This window comes from Humulus lupulus, chromosome 6 (assembly GCF_963169125.1).
Source record: "Humulus lupulus chromosome 6, drHumLupu1.1, whole genome shotgun sequence".
Lineage (NCBI taxonomy): Eukaryota > Viridiplantae > Streptophyta > Magnoliopsida > Rosales > Cannabaceae > Humulus > Humulus lupulus.
Genome location: NC_084798.1, coordinates 199,974,660 through 199,992,655, shown reverse-complemented (window position 1 = coordinate 199,992,655; position 17,996 = coordinate 199,974,660). Strand labels below are relative to the sequence as shown.

The window sequence follows — 17,996 nt, the reverse complement described above, 5'->3', positions numbered from 1 at the left end:
AGTCTTTTGTTTTCCTCACTTTTTTGGTGTACCCCAAACTTAGGTTTAGTCAATCAAAACCAAAGTATGACATGCATGCCAATCTTAATAGACTATTTGGTATTTTTGTTTTGTGGAGAACTATAACCAATACATTATTGTGTCTTTGATTTTTTTTTAAGTGGCACTTATGTTAAGTTTTATCCAATGTGGTTAAAGTATTGTTGATTTATCATTGTCATGTGAGCGCTATGTGTATAATTTAAAATTAAAATTATATATATTTTTTTATAAAATATTCAAATTAAAAATATTTCAATTTTTTTTCTTTAAAATTCTTAAAAGGATAATTAAATAAAATTTTCAAATATATAAAAAAAATCGAAAATGATTTATGTTTTTTTACAAAACTTAAACTAATCTAATTTAAACTTTATTAATTTCATCAATATTAAAAATAAATAATTTAATTTTTCCAAAAAAAAAAATAATTAGATAAGGTTTAGTTTATTTTGTTTAATATTTGAAAATTTTATTTAATTAATCTTTTAAAAATTTATTAAAAAAAACTTAACTTAAAAAGAAAAAAGATTTTTTTAATTATTTTTTGTTTTAATATTTTATACTAAATGTATATTTTTTAATTTTAAATTATACACATAACATTGATGTAACAATGATAAGTCAACAATACGTTAGTCACATAGGATAAAATTTAACAGAAGTCCCACTTTACAACATTGTTAATAGTTCAGTGGTAATTTTTAACCGCTCGAACAAATCAAATGGCATAATAATATGTAGGGTATTTCTATGGTGCAACTCGCAAAAAGAGGTGTATCGGTGCACCTCTTTTGTGTTTGCACTCAGTGAATAACTTTTGGCACAATTTTTTTATGACAATGTATATTGTAGATATTTAAATCATCCTGTAAATTTTCAGAAAATTCCGAATAATTTACAGTGTCAAAAAAAAGTTCAAATAGTTTCTTGCACTTGTGACTATTTTTTTTATACACGTGGAAAACAACTTGTTTGAACCTTGTTTTCGACACTGTAAAATATTATGAATTTTATGAAAATTTGTAGAATGCTCTAAATAATTACAATATACATGATCATAAAAAAATTGAGCCGAAACCTGTTCACAATGTGCATCCACAAAAGAGGTGCACCGGTGACCTCTTTTTGTGAATTGCACTAAAGAAATTCCCAATATATATATGATGACATACATTATTATTATAACATGCATTTCGGGAAACATACTGTTTGAACTCTAATTTTGGCGCTATAAATTATTAAGAATTTCCTAAAAAAATGGTGGGATGCCTACTATAACTATCATGTACGTTGTATGACAACGTACATTTTGCATGACAGCGTACATGATAGTTATAGTAGACATCCCACCAATTTTTGGGAAATTCCGAATAATTTACAATGTCGAAATTATATTTCAAACAGTCTGTTTTCCACGCTTGAAAAAAAAGTCAAGCACATGTACCGTAAATTATTCGTAACTTCCCAAAAATTGGTGGCGTACATTTTATAATTATATTGTACGTCATCATACAAAAAAATTGGATTATAATTTCTCCAAATACAATGTATTTTTTGTATGACATCGTACATGATAGTTATAGTTTACATTTCGCCAATTTTGGAAAATTCCAAATAATTTACTGCATCGATATTAGAGTTCAAACAGTTTTCCACTCGTCTAAAAAAAAATCAAGCACGTGTGCAATGGACTGTTTGAACTCTAATTTCGGCACCATAAATTATTCAAAATTTCCAAAAAATTAATAGCATATATGTAATAACTATATTGTATGCCCATCATAAAAAAAATTGATTATAATTTCTCCAATTATATATATATATCTATATATATGCATATGTATATATGTAAGAAAATTTGTATATATATGCTAATGGATATAGATTTTTAAATTGTTATTAATTTAATAACTAAAAATAAAAAGAAGGTGGTCTTTTAGGCCTATCATTGTATACAATCTATTTGTAGTGCCCTAATCTCTCTTATTTTGTTTTTTTTGTTTTTTTTACTAAGAGTGCCCCTAAAAGCTTGTTGAGAAAAGAATCAAAAGACTGTTATAGTTTCCTAGAGTATATTTAGTTATATGGGGGGAGGTTGTCTTGTGTTCCAATGACAAAAAAACAAAATGCCTCAAGCAAAAAAACAAAAATAAATAATACCATCACAACTATTATATAATTTTTTTACTTGTTGAGTAATCAAGAAAAGAAATATCAATCAAATGGCAAGTTACCTGAAAAAAAGTGAAGACAAATATAAAATAAGACATTGAGCCTGTCAAAAGAAGTAAATTACATAGTTAATTGTATTCTATGTCTTTCATTATAGTCAGTAGACTATGTAGTTTTACAAAAAAATAAAATTATTTAGGAAAAACACAAATTATCATTGATTATTCATAAAAAAATAATATAAACTCAAACAATAAATATAAATTTGTTTATTTCTTAATTGAATTGGAGTTTATTTCTTAAAAAATACTACAACAATGAAAAAAAATAGTAACCGGTAATAACCGGTCATGAACGACAAACAAAGCCCAATCCTTTTCACTCTCTCTCTCTATCTTTCATTCATTAGCAGTTGGATGTTCTATATTGAAACTTTCTCTCTCTATTTTCTTTCATTTTCTCGGGAAATTTTTTCTTAGATCGAAGGAAAATCCCTCATAAACTCTCCTCTCGGCCAGTGCCTCCCGCCACAGTCCCATCTCTCTTCTGCATTTTACTCGGAATTTTTTTTCTTTCCTTTTATCATTTTCTTTTTCTCGGAAAAAGTATGGGAATGGCAAAGAGACACGCTATACTGTCAGCTTTTCTCTCTCCCATGTGTGAGTGAGAGACACTGAAAACGGCACAGTTTCATTACACATTCGCACTTTTCTTCTTCTTCTTCTTCTTTTCCTTTTTTTTTTGTTGTTGGGTTTTTGAAAGAGTGTATAGTCAGAACCCTTCTCTCGTTTTTCCACGAATGCAGAATGGGAATCTCTGTGTTTCGAGGCTCTTTGAAAGCTCATTTTCGTTTTCGCTTTTTATTTATTTTTTCTGAGTTAATCCAGTTGAGGATATAAAGTCTCTTCCTTTGGCATCAAAAGGTGAAGCCATTTTCTCTGCCTGTTCTTTTTTAAAATTTGTGTTTTTTTATCTTTTTTAAATGTTCCTTCTGAATTTTCTATCGTTTCTTTTTTTAGGGGTTTTGGGATAATTTCAAATCTGGGTTTTTGAAAACAAAAGGTGGGTTTTGGATGAATTTAAGTTGAGGGTTTTGTAGGGTGAAAGTTACTTATTTTAGCTTGAATGAGTTTGAGGTTGAATTTTTGTGATTGGAAGTTTGAGATCTGTGTTGGCAGCTAAGCTTAAATAGTTTTGCTCTGTAATAGATATGACTCCTGGAAGGAAGCATTGGTGATTTTTATTTTACTGTGGTTTGTGCAGTGATCTGAGCTTCGAGTACAAGAAAAAATGGAACTTTAAGTAAATTTCGTCGGTGGGTTTTGGAGAAAATGTTGCATACTTGATCAACGTCGTCTTAGAAATTGAATTTTTTTTCGAAAATCCTTGTTGTTGAGCCAAAAGGGTATCCTTTCCTATCAATATGTCAGGAGCTCCACGAGTGAGGTCCATGAATGTGGCTGATTCCGAGTCCCGGGCTGTGCTTGGTCCTGCTGGAAACAAGGCCGGGCCATGGAGTGCGAGGAAACCCACTTCGAAGACACTGAGAAAAGTAGACAAATCGCCTGAAGAGGCCACATTGGCCGAGGAGAAGAAGGCCCGTCAAATGTCTTCTTCTTCCACCACAACTTCTCCTCAGCCTCATGCTCATTCTTCGAGTGTTCCTTCGGTCCTTCGCCGGCACGAGCAGCTATTGCACTCTAATCTTTCGTTGAACGCTTCATGTTCTTCTGACGCTTCTACAGATTCTTTCCATAGTAGAGCATCAACCGGTAGGCTGACTCGGTCGTATAGCACAGGGAGTAGGAGGAAGCAGTATCTTTCGAGGACAAGAAGTGTTGCTTCTGATGGAGGGTTGGAGTCTCTGCCTGGTGATTCCCAGCACAAGAAGAGGTGTTCGTGGGTGACGCCTAATACAGGTTCATTCTATTCTTTGAATTGAATTTATGAAGTGCTTGACTTTGTGGATTATTTGTGTATGATTACTGGCTCAAAATTAAGCATCTAGATGCTACTGACTCGTGTCTTTCTTGTTATATGAAAGGCATGGAAAATATTTTTATGTACGTATATATAAGGCTAATGGGACTTGTAGAATTAGTAATCTGAACTTTGTGCATATGTTACAGAAGGCTCAGTCTTGCAGCAATGAATTTGATTATAATGATATGGATTGAGCTATACCAAATTAAAAGTAGTGTGCTTGTAAGTTTGATTTATCATAACCAAGTAACTAAAATCCATCATATATTACTATCCATAGCATTTTTGGTCTCACATTGGCTAAAGGGTTTTGATCTAGTGAAGGTGGATTTTAATGGTTATATACAAATGTGGTGGAAATTTAATTTGATTAACACTCTGCTTAGGGTTCAGTTTTTGTGTATAATTAAAGCTTGATGGGTTAATTTTCATTTTTTTTTCTTTTTAAGGATGAACTAAGAATCAGGAGAAAAGACTGACGGAAGTTGTTTAGCAAACCAAGTTGAGCCTTTTACTGACTTAATGTTTAATAAAACAAAGAAATGATGTGATTGAATGCTTTAATTATATTTAGTATGCAGTCTGTTCGTTATGTTGAAAGAAAAGCTTGGCCATCTATAGCTTTTTTGATTTGGACGACCTCAAGTTCAGCCTGAAACTGGCACAATTCTAGAGTGGAACTAAAAGCTAATTAATTTGAATCAATGAATTTAAAGTGGCTATATCAATCTCAATGCAAGTTGTGGTCCTCCCTTCTCATGGGTGGTTCTTTATTTTTTTGGTATTAATGAAATAATTTTAACATATTGAAAATTAGTTATGCAATGTAGAGATATGTTTGTGCTAGTTAGAATCTATGACACTTTCCCTACTTTGCATTGCTAGATGAATCGAGTGTTTTAACTAGCCTTTCCTTTCGGCCGTCTTATTTTCTAACGGAATTATCATTTGTTTATTATCAGAGCCATGTTATGTTGCTTTCCACGACGAAGAATGGGGGGTTCCGGTACACGATGATAAGTATGTTCTAACAATTTCTTCACATCTGTATTGATATCCGGTCTATCCTAACTGCTAAATCAACAGTCTGTGTTCGCCTTCTTGATCACATGCAGGAAACTATTTGAGCTGCTTGTTCTTTCAGGTGCATTGGCTGAGCTTACATGGCCTGCCATATTAAGCAAAAGGCACATTTTTAGGTATTGTTTTATTCTTATAAATAGATACATGATTTATTTCAACAGATTACTTTTTATGGATATGTGGTAAAAGATACTGGTCCATGAAGTGAATGGCCCCATCTCTATGACCTTCACATTGTTAGTTATCTCTGACAAACTTCATTTTGCAGGGAAGTTTTTGCAGATTTTGATCCAGTTGCTGTCTCAAAGTTGAATGAGAAGAAGATATTAGCAGCAGGAAGCACTGCAAGCTCCCTATTGTCAGAGCTAAAGTTACGCGCTATTATAGAAAACGCACGACAAATATCTAAGGTAGACATTTTCTTCTGATGTTTTCTAAAAGTTGAGTTGCTTAAAATGCATGTATAGCACATTTATGCAGGCTCTTTAAATAGTTGGTGCTCATATATTCTGAGAAATACAAAATGTGTGGTTAAGATTGGGAAAAAGAAAGTCAAAATCTTGCGAGATTGATCCGCGTATCATTTGAGTGGAGTCTATTTTATGCATTGATCTGGATATGGAGTATCCTTATTGGTATATATATTTTTAACCTTATATAGACTAGGGACCACATACGGTTGCAGTTGTTTCTACACTACTAGAAATTTAATGACATGAAATAGATGCTTAATGATCACTTGATCAGGTAGGTTAGGTGAAGAAAGTGGTTGAATTGTGGTCCTGTATTTTTATAATGCAGCACACCCTAGTATTACCGCTCATAGTCATAAGTTTATTGTTGTATTTCCAGAGTGTCACTTGCTTGTGTTATTTGGCTAGTTTTGGATATTATTTAATTGGCTTGCTTGCCATTAAACACTGTACAATGGCCTTTTCAACCAAACAAGTCATAATTGATGGCATCTTGTTTGGTAGAATTTGCAATGGAACTAACTTTTTACAGGTTTTGCTAATTGTCAGGTGATAGATGAGTTTGGATCCTTTGACAATTACATTTGGAGCTTTGTGGGCAACAAACCTATAGTTAGCAGGTTCCGTTACCCGCGCCAGGTTCCAGCTAAAACCCCAAAAGCCGATGTGATAAGTAAAGACCTAGTGAGACGGGGCTTCCGAAGTGTAGGACAAACAGTCATATATTCCTTCATGCAAGTTGCAGGAATCACTAACGACCATCTTGTTAGTTGCTTCAGATTTCAGGAGTGCATAAATGCAGCAGAAACGAAGGACGAAAAGGGTACCAAGAATGAGCCTGAAGAGAAGAAAATGGACAATGGAACCACCGAATCGGATCTATGCATTGCCATTGGTAAACTAAGTTTCAGCACAGAATGATAAAAACAACAAACAAACACCATATGAAAGATTAGAGTTTTCATGGTTTGGTGGCAAATGGAGCTTTTTGGTTCAATCATTAGTAGTATTACTACCCCCCAAAATTGGCATGCTTCAAAGGCTACTTCTAGTACTATACCAGGTAGTAGCAAAGATGATTGATTGTGTATAAAAACTTCATGAATTCTTAAAGCTTATAAGCATCATGGATTGGTTTCTCTACAGAGTTAGATTTACATGGGGTGGTGGTGCTGGGCTGGCTTATTGTCTTGAGCTTTCAAAGCTTAAATGTACTATTTTTTGTACAGTTAAAGCATGTTTTAAAACCAACCAGGCTCTTATCATGTCATGTAATCAAGAGAAATGAAATTTTTGTTGTGCAAAGCAACCAACAAACCATCACCATCTGATCCCTGAATCATGATGGTGATGATGACCCTCTTACAGTTGCGAGTGTGGGACCCTGATGTCCAGAAAGATAGAGATAGACCTCTTAGTTAGCAGGGATGTGATGTCATAATGTGATGTACTGGACAGCTAGAATTTCTAACTCACACCGTATTAAACAAAAATTTCAAATTTAAAATATTCAAATATTAAAATTAATGTCAAAAATAATTTTATAATTGTCAATTTACTTGTTAATTAAGGTGAAATTTTGAGAAATTTGAAATTGCTAGTAAATTTGGCTATTAGAGTTGCTTACGTACTATCTTTATGAAAGATTAAGTTATTTTGTAGTTCTAGATAATTAGTTTTGAAAAATGAGTGAAAGAATTATAGTAAACAACCATTCATAGGAATTCATGATATTTTTAGAAATTTATAAAATTCCAGCACATGACTATATCATTGAATTATTTGTTGTTTTGAAAGTTAAGAAAAATTACGAGGTAAATGACTTTTTATGAAATTTTGAGATTTTTGTTTGATATTTAAATAATTTGGGTAATTTGAAGTATTTGTGACTGCACTTAGCTTTAACAATTAAATTGCCTACTTATCTTTTAAAGAAATCAAGTCAAATGTAATTCAAGATTTTTGTATCTTTGAGAATTTTGTGAAGAATTAACTCAATTTAAAATTCTCACCATTTGAGGTGAATGACCTCACTTGTATTTTTGAGGCGAATGATCTCATTTGGAAAGTTTGAGGTGAATGACCTTGTTGAGAAACTTAAGGAGTTCGTGATTGTACCTAACCTTAGCAATTAAGTTGCCTACGTATAGTTTGGAGGAATCAAGCCAAACGTAATTCAAACATTTTTTGTATCCTTTTGTAAATAATTAAGTTGCTTGGAGATTTTTACCATTTAAGATGGTGTTTTGAGGTGAATGACCTCATTGAGAAATTTTGAGATTTTGTAACTATACCTAAGCTTAGCAAATAGGCTGTCTACGTATCATTTGAAATAATCAAGTTGAACGTAGTTCAAAACAAAATTTGTGATACTTTAGAATTTTTGAAGTTAATAACCTCATTTAAAAATTTATGCATTTTTATTTTAGAGATGCTTTGATGCGTTTTTTACTTTTGAGGCGAACATCCTCTTTGAAATACCATTTAGTTTGGTTTTGAAGTCACTTTAGTGCACTTTTAGATTTTGAGGTAAAACCTCTTTTGTGAATTTTGTTGAGATAAATGACTTCATTGAGACAACATTTAATATGGACTTTACCATTTGAGATGATTTAATGAGCTCATTTCAAATTTGAAAAAATTATATCATTTGACATGGTTTTAGAATTTTGTCATTTTTGTGATAATTTTATATCTTGAAATCTCTTTATATATTTTTTTATTAATAATTTATTTATATATAAAGAGATTATTTGACAAATATTTTAATTGATTATTCCAAAATTTATGAGGAATAAATTTAAGATTTTATATCAGGTAATAGCATTATTTTAAAATTTAAATTAAAATTTTTGATATAAAATCTGATTCTATTTATATTTTGAATTTATTAAATAATATAATTATCTTAAAATTTGAATTTAAGATATATATTATTTAATTATTAGCCATATTTTTTAGTCTATTTGATGATTGAGTTTATACTTTTTTAGATCCTGTGTTTTTCCCTATTACTTGTTTGGACCCTGTGTTTTGGCAAATTACTTTTTGGACTCTATGTTTTGTAAAATTGTTAAAATAGAACCCTAAACTCAATTTTGATGAAGAAAAATTGAATATAACAACACAATTTTTAAGCAGAATGATTTTATTTTTGTTATGAATTGTTAGTTTGGTAAATTATTTATGATTTTAGTTGAGAAATATTGACTAAAATTGGGTTTATGGTCCTATTTTAACCATTTTATAAAACATAGGGTCTAAAAAATAATTTATCAAAACACATGGTCTAAACAAGTAATGAAAAAAAATACAGGATCCAAAAAAATATAAACAATAATTTTACATAGATAAAGCGAGAGTGATAGCTCTGCCATTTCTTTTACAAGTTTTCCTCATTCTCACAGTAAGATACTTTTTATTAATTCATTTGTATATATAGCAAGATACATATATATTTATATTTAAGGTCTGTGCTATCTAGGTATATATACAACCGTGTGTGGCATCTTTGCATTATCCTTCCTTCTCACTTTGATTGAGTATATATCTTCACTATTATAAAAGAATATATAAGCAGGTGAAAGTCATCCTTTTCACTACTTATTTTATATATTTATATTTTAATTTTTTTTTCTTATCTTTTTGTCTGTTTGATTTTATTTGCTTTCTTTTAGTTTAGTTATTAATTATATGATATGAGTCCTCTATTTTTTTTATTTTTTATTTTTGACAAAACCACATAATCAGCTTATCTCTTTATTTTACAGCCAGGTATATTGCTGACTGTCCCCTAATTTTTTGGGAAATCTACAAAAATATACTAAAAGTTAAAAAAATATGAAAAATATGGTACATTACAAAAATATGGAATGACAAAATTGTAAATATGGAGTGGCAAAATAATAAATAAAAGCTGTAAAATACAATTCTTTGTGATCAACGTTTACAAACTAGTAAATATCTGTTACAAACTTGTAAATATCTGTTACGTGTTTGTAAATAATATTTACAAAATCAGTTATAGAATTGTAGATTTTTTTTTTTGTTTTTTTAGATAAAACTTACAAACAAATTCGTAACTAAATTTTTTATTTTTGTAACAATAGTTTACAAATCTAATTTTACAACTAAGAAAGATATTTTTGTATAAAAATATTTTATAGTTAAGAAATCATAAACAAAATATACATAAAAATATTATACTTTTCCATATTGTTATAATATTGTACTAAAAAATTACATGAACCATCATATTATGATATACAACTTAAATATACAAATTTAAGATATTCATTATTTATAAAATACTTTATTAAATATAGTGGTGAAATACAATATTTTTTTTAAACAAATTTTACATTTTTGTAACAACAATTTACAAAACTAATTTCACAACTAAAAAGTTTACTTTTGTAACTTACATTTACATAAATATTTATAAATTTATTTAACATGATTATTACAAAGATTTACAAAACTAATTTTTTAACTTTAAATATATTTTTGTAACAAAATTTGAAACTTGGATTATATTATGATTTTGGTTCAACATTGAGCGTTTAGACTTGACTAGTTATGATTTAAAAAAAATATATAATATTTTTATAAAGAATAATAATATTGTGACATATAGTTATTAATATTAATTTTAATTAACAGCATATTGTAACTTGTATAAATATTTATTTATTTTTTGAGTAATTGTATAAATATTAATTTTTATATTAATAAATACATTCATTTTAAATAAAAATAAATTAATCTACTTTGTTTTATTTTATTGAAAGTAGCAACTATAATTATTATTACTTTTATTATTATATTATTTGATATACCTAAATTCTTATTAAAAATTAAGATAAAAAAAATAAAACAAAAGGTTAACATATATATACAGCATTTTCTAGCCGTATTTTTGTAATTTATTGAGCATACCGTATAAAACGAATTTTTTTTTAGATTAGGGTGGATGATGTAATTATTCCTAATTTTTATCTTCTAAAAATATATTTTATGAAATCGTATTTCATTAATTTTCCTTTACAAATTTATTATTTTTTGATATTTATGAAATTATTTTATTTTATTAGTTTTACTGTTATATTTTTCTCACTGACTTAGTCAGCTATATAACTAATAATTTCAACTTCTTTGCTTATTCATCTCTTTCTGAATATTTGAATATATTTTGTTTATCCTTGATTTCTCCACTAACGTTCTCAGTGTTAAATTTGATAAGTCCTTACTTCTCCACCTAATTTCCTGATTTTCTGCAAAAGAAATTTATAATTTTTTTTCTTCCCTCTTTGACTTCTCTTACTTCATTTTCGTTCTCAATTATCTTCATTTTAGTAAGAAAATATCTTATTATATATATATATAATACTTTTATGGTACATCATACATTTTGTATTGGGGGCTCGTGAACAATTTTCGGTGCAATTTTTTTTATGATCGTGTTTATTGTAGTTATTTAGAGCATCTTGCAAATTTTCAAGAAATTCTGAATAATTTACAATGGCGAAAACTAGGTTCAAACAGGTTGTTGCACGGGTGACTGATTTTTTTTATGCGTGTGGAAAACAACATGTTTGAACCTAGTTTTCGGCACGGTAAATTATTCAAAAATTTGAAATTTCTTGAAATTTGCAGGATTCTTTAAATAACTATAATATACACGGTCATAAAAAAAATCGTACCGAAAATTGTTCTCGAGCCGGGAAACACAAAAGGTATGCACCAGTGTATACCTTTTTAGAATTATCCTATATGTATAATTTTCTCTTGTGCAACCCCTTAAAACGTATGCACCGGTGGGGACATTTTAATTTTATATTATTGGTCTAGCTGAATGCACAAATAGAAGTTAATGTAGGTTTGTGTGTAGGAGATAATTCCCTGCATGTACTCTTTTTGAAATAACGGTACGTTGTGCCCATTTTTTATTTGATTTTGGATATTTTTCCCATTCTCTGCTATACTACGATGGGGTTCATGTGAAAGTTAGTACAAATGAGAAGGGTAATGCAATCACACAAATATAACCCTAGCTGGATGGAAGAACTTGTGAATTGTTATATGTGTGGGTTCCAACTTTATATAATCAGAAATACGTATGCATGAACAGTAGTTGTTATCCCAAAAATTGATATATCTGATGTGACACTAAGCTTGGACACATGGAGTAGGCTGGGCAGACCTCCTGACATGTCGATCGGTGTATACGTGCAGGGTATACGACAAGTTACCGCTCGGCAAGGAAAGCGGTTTACAGATGGTAAACACTTTTCCCAAGTCCCACGCCAAGGCATAACATTGAGTCTCCTATAAGGGATTCTTGGTGAGGAATATTGTCAAGCAAGCGACAGTGAGAGTCATTTAGGAAGCATATGTCTATAATGGCTACACCTTTCCCAGGCTGTAATGCTAAGATGCAGTATTGCGTCTTCTGTGAAATTCATTCTCTTGAGGGGAAGTTCTCTTAACACTACTCGGCGGAATACCACTAGAAGCTTAGCTGCTCGGTATGATGGATAGCCAAACCTGGTCGGCGGGAAGCGGTTACACTCACCGTTAGCAGTCCGCACAAATCGCCCAACCACCTACAAAGAGCGCCTAACAGCCCTAAAAACTCAGTCAAACCTCCTAGCAGGTAGGGTTGTAACTACCTGCAAGAATAATGAGATATTTCTTGTAAGGATTAATGCCCTAAAAGCATGTAAAGAAATTTTATTAGTTTTAAATAAATGTACCATTTTATTATATTTGAATGTTATAATTATTGTTTGGATTAATTATATAATAATATCAAGAAAATTCTCTATTCGTGATCTTGTATTAGTACAAGAGAATTAAGATCATATATAATGAATAAAATAGTCAGTAACATATTAAAGTAAGGAATCTTTAATGAATGGTTACTAGTACGGTTTGCTAAGCATACGAGATGCAAGTAATCTAGATTCAGATTACAGATGTGGATAGACATCTTAGTAAATATGTTGTATATAATAAAGATTATATATGACAGGACCGATGAGAATTAATTATCTTTATAAACTTGTCGTTTGACGTAAAGATTTAATTCTCATCATAATAGATGATCCTTTGTTGATCAGTCTAAATCCTGAGTATTCATGAACTTCTATTTATGTTTATTGGATCTTTTGATTCACTCATTAAGGACTTGTTGAATAATGAGGCTAATGACTTTTGTTTTGGAGATTCAATATCATGGACGGCTGGGAACATGAATTACAATATTGGAATCTATGATTTCCTAACAGATCGAATATTGGTTCCCTTAAAGGTTGATTTTGAAATTGAATAGTTATTGAGCTCAAATCTATAATTAGATTATAGATTAATTATTCGCTAGTAAATTAATGGTACTTAAGGATCAAGTGGTAATTAGAATGGTAAAATGGTAATTTGACCAGCTCTAATTAACGAACTAATAATGAAGGGTAAAACTACATATACTGATTATATTAATGGGCTACTAGAGAAAAATCTATAAATATAATTCTATAAATACTTAGAGTGCAATTCCATATTTATAGTGGAGTAATCATGGAATTAATAAATAAGATTATTAGATTAAAGAGTTTAATTAATAATCTGGTTTATTGGAGCTTCGTATTATAAGTCCATGGTCCCCAGATCACCTTTGTCCTACATTGTCAAGCGTAAGAATGTCAAAAAGAAAAATTTGTTAAGAGGAATGACTAAATTGCAAAGGAATTGATTTTCCAAGGCAAAAAAATAATTATTTGATAATTATGGGTAATTGATTAATTGTGAATTAATTAATTATTTAACTTTATAGTTTTTATTTTGAAAAACTATAGGTTAAAATTAATATTAATCTTGTTTGGATTAATATAAAGAGAGAAAATAATAAATATCTTATTTATAATATGATATTTATTTATTTAATTTAAAACTGATATTTTAAGATAAATTTAATTTTAAATTAACTGATATTTATATTGGAATAAATATTTTGTTTTAAAAGTTGATCAAATAAACAAATGAGAAAATTATGGCAATCCTAATAGGGCTGGGCGACACACACTGTACAATACAGTGTGTGGGCCCTACCATCAGAGTTTTTATCTCTGAGATTTGAATTTTGAATTTTAAATAAATTTGTTTAATCAGTCATTTAATTATTCTTTTTAAATATGATTTAAATAGATAATTAAATGAAAATATCTAATCAGTTTTAATTTGAATTATATTTTAATTAAATAAAGATTATTTAATTAGATTAAAATATATTTATAAATCTGATATAGGTGATATTTAGATGATGATGGATAATCAGACTCTATCTAAAGCAATAGTTTTCTCTAAACCTGAAAACTATTCAAAACATTATCTGTATCAAAACTCTCTAGATATCATGTGTTGAGTACATCTATGGAGTCACATAAATCAACATTTTGAATCCTACGTTCCCACACATGTCCTTTTGTGTTAGAGGATTGGTTTGGAAGATCAGGGTGTGAGATCTCAGAACACTAGATTGGAAGATCGTTGATTTATACAAAAAGACTCAAGGACACTTGATAGGCTACAAGGGCTAATCCCTGATCTATTTGTATGTGATTTAATATTTATATATGTATATGATTCTGGCTGGTATTAATGTTTATTAAAATGTGTCCATATATTCTGTTGCGTACCTTTGATTTGATCGTTTAATACCAATATTTCCACCATCAGTTACACCCATGTGCAGCTCTTGGGCCAACGGAGCATTATAAATGCAAACCCTTCACCACAGTAAAGGGAGTTCACGCCTACCGACCAGTGTTTAGAAACGTACCGAACATCCTATTTTTATACCTAGCAACGATTCTGCCTTATTGTTTTGCCTTTTACACATAGAAATCCACTTGTAATCCCTTGTGATCTTGTGTAAGCCTTCAAAATTAATACAAATCTAAGAGGAAGTGAGTTATTATCAATCCTTGGGGTCGAACCTCTATGAATCCTAATGTTCTTTATTATTTATTGCTCATTATTATTAGGTTTTTGACTCATTTATTGTTCATTGATTGTTCTACTTAAAGCTCTTGAATTAATTATTTTGACTCCGCGTTAGTTAACTTAAAAACCAGTCAACAGTAGTGCTCGTCTTTTTTTCCACCAGATATCAACATACTCGTTCTTTGTTGTATTCGTTGGTAGACGGTTGGGGATATATACTACGTGGCGTCGGACTCATGCCCAGGTTGTGGATTTCGAAGGAGGCCGATTTGAAGGATACAACACCTTCTATGTGGCGTACAAAGCCATTGGAGAATATACATAGAGGTCATGGTAAGGCGAAGTACGACATACGTCCACGTCGACGACCTTGAAATCGACTTCGAAAGTGGTACTATGAAGTACGTCCAGGGACGATCATTGGATGTGGATTATGTGGCAAATACTTTAGCGATCGAGACTATCATTGGGGTGCTTCGGTTCGAGATGACGAAGTTTGATCGTGTGAGAAGAGTCGTGTATGATGGAGTAGGAGACGAGGACAATGTTGAATCTGCATCACCGTCGGAAGTAGGAGCGAAAAGCAACGTGGGTGAGGAAAGTGGTGTCGGAAGGTGGAACGATGAGGATGGGGTTGGCAAGGGTGGAGGCGAAACTGACGTTGGCAACCCAAAAAAATAAGGTTGTATATAATTCATATGGATAGTGTCCAACAACCCTCTTAGTTGTGCTAGTTGAGGAGTATGGAGTTTAAAAACTATTCGCCTCTTTTTTTTTTTTTTTTTTTAAATTACCTGTATTAGATGGAACAAAATCTTGTTATCCTATATAGCAGTGGCCATGTTTGCTTTTCGATCAGAGGTGTTGAGTTTAAGGGTAGTTTAATTAGTGTTCTTCACTGGTCAAGTTTTATATATATATATTTGCTATATAAAACATGGTTTGCAGCCATGGAAGCAGTCCCATGATTTATTATCCATGTGTAGAAGAGAGAGGAGAGGAATTTGGGAGAGAATATCCAAAGTGGTATATTCGTGTATTATGTTATTCACAAATGAAGATAAGTACAAGAATATAAATATGTATATCTAAGCCAATGAAAACTATACATGTGGCTGGTATAACAAAAATATAACAGTATACAAAATATACACAAAATAACTATGGTTTATCATCCCCCCTCAAGCTCAAGGGGCTGGTGAGAACGTTGAGCTTGGTGCGTAGAGAGGAAAAAGAGCTCGCAGGCAGAGGCTTCGTGAGGCAGTCAGCGTGTTGCTCGTCAGAGGAAATAAATTGAACAATCAGCGACTTAGCAGCTACACGTTCACAGACGAAGTGAAAATCAATTTCCATATGCTTGGTGCGAGCATGGAGAATCGGGTTGGCAGTGAGATAGGTAGCACTTAAGTTATCACAAAACAATGTTGGAGTAGATGAGGAGACGACTCCTAAATCAGCAAGGACTGTTTCCAGCCAAGTGAGTTCAGCAGTACCATTGGCAATGCTGCGATATTCAGCCTCAGTGCTGGAGCGAGAAACGACCTTTTGCTTCGATGAAGACCAAGAAACAAGATTACCCCCAAGAAAAATGCAATACCCACTTGTGCTACGACGATTGTCCGGGCTAGAAGCCCAATCGGCAATCGTATAACATTGCAGGGAATAATCAGAAGTTCGATGAAAGTGGAGACCAAAGTGAGGAGTGCCTTTGAGATACCGTAAAAGACGTTTCACAGCCAACCAATGAACATCAGTAGGAGTATGCATGAATTGACAAAGCTTGTTCACAGCATAAGCAATATCCGGGCAAGTTAAAGTACAATATTGCAAAGCCCCAACAACACTGCGATATTCTGAGCCATCGGGTAATGGAGAACCATCATGAATAGACAAAGTGGAGCCTGAAACCATAGGATTGGCTACTGGTTTGGTATCCAAGAGATCTGTACGATGGAGGAGATCAGAAATATACTTAGTCTGGCACAAATGAAGACCCGTGGAAGACCTGGTAACCTCAAGCCCAAGAAAATAATGCAAGTCAGTCTTTGATGGAAAAGTGAGACTGAAGCCGAGAGAGCAAAGTTTGAAGATGAATGAATTTGTTGCCAGTAACCAATATATCATCTACATAAATTAGTAGCACAATAATACAATCATGAGAGCAATAAATGAACATGCTAGAGTCACTCTTGGAAGCCGCATACCCCAAAGTAAGAAGAGCCGAAGTCAATTTGGAGAACCAAGCACGAGGAGACTGTTTTAGGCCATAGATTGACTTAAGCAACTTACAGACATGATGAGGTTTGGTGGGGTCAACAAAACCAGGGGGTTGTTGCATGTACACATCCTCAATGAGATCGCCATGAAGAAAGGCATTAGAGACATCAAGTTGACGAATGGGCCAATCCATGTTGAGGGCAAAGTGAAGCATAACCCGAATAGTATCTGCCTTTACAACCGGACTAAATATCTCAAAGTAGTCCAAACCCTTCGTTTGATGATAACCCTTGGCCACAAGGCGGGCCTTATACCTGTCAATGGAACCATTAGCCTTTAACTTTAGTCGATAAACCCATTGACAGCCCACAATCTTAGCGGATGGCGGAGGAGGTACTAAAACCAAGTAGAGTTGTGCTCAAGGGCAGAAAATTCTTGTGCCATAAAAACCTGCCAATCTTTGGATTTAGAAGCTTGCGCATAAGTTGAGGGTTCAACAGAAACACCTGTGTACACACTCAAATACAACTTAGGTTTGTGAATGCCCGCCTTAGAGCGAGTAATCATAGGATGGTGGTTAGTAGTAGAAGAAGATAAAGCAATATCAGGGCCATTTAAATCTACCACTAATGGAGGAGAAGGAGGAGAAGAGGACATAGTGAGAGGGGCAGAAGCAGCAGAAGAAGGAGAAGAAGATGGAGGAATAAGGTCGGGGGAACCGGAAGCGGGAGAAGGAGGAGGAGAAGAAGACAGAACAGGTGAAGAGGTCATCGGTGGCTCTGATGCCATGAAGAGAGAGGAGAGGAATTTGGGAGAGAATATGCAAAGTGGTATATTCGTGTATTCTATTATTCACAAATGAAGATAAGTAGAAGAATATAAATATGTACATCCAAGCCAATGAAAACTATACATGTGGCTGGTATAACAAAAATATAACAGTATACAAAATATACACAAAATAACTATGGTTTATCACATTATAAGTTGTAGGTATTTTTTAGTTTTCTGTAATGGTTAGAGGTG

General features: G+C 31.9%; 1 protein-coding gene across 1 annotated transcript; it reads left to right on the top strand.

Moving 5' to 3' along the window:
• The first annotated feature begins 2,614 nt into the window (after positions 1-2,614).
• On the top strand, positions 2,615-6,896 carry LOC133782953 (uncharacterized). The gene is made up of 6 exons (XM_062222441.1): positions 2,615-3,137; positions 3,478-4,133; positions 5,160-5,217; positions 5,313-5,396; positions 5,549-5,690; positions 6,303-6,896. The coding sequence occupies exons 2-6, from the start codon at positions 3,638-3,640 to the stop codon at positions 6,672-6,674; spliced, it is 1,152 nt and encodes a 383-aa protein (XP_062078425.1). The 5' UTR covers positions 2,615-3,137; positions 3,478-3,637; the 3' UTR covers positions 6,675-6,896.
• The last annotated feature ends 11,100 nt before the right edge of the window (positions 6,897-17,996 follow it).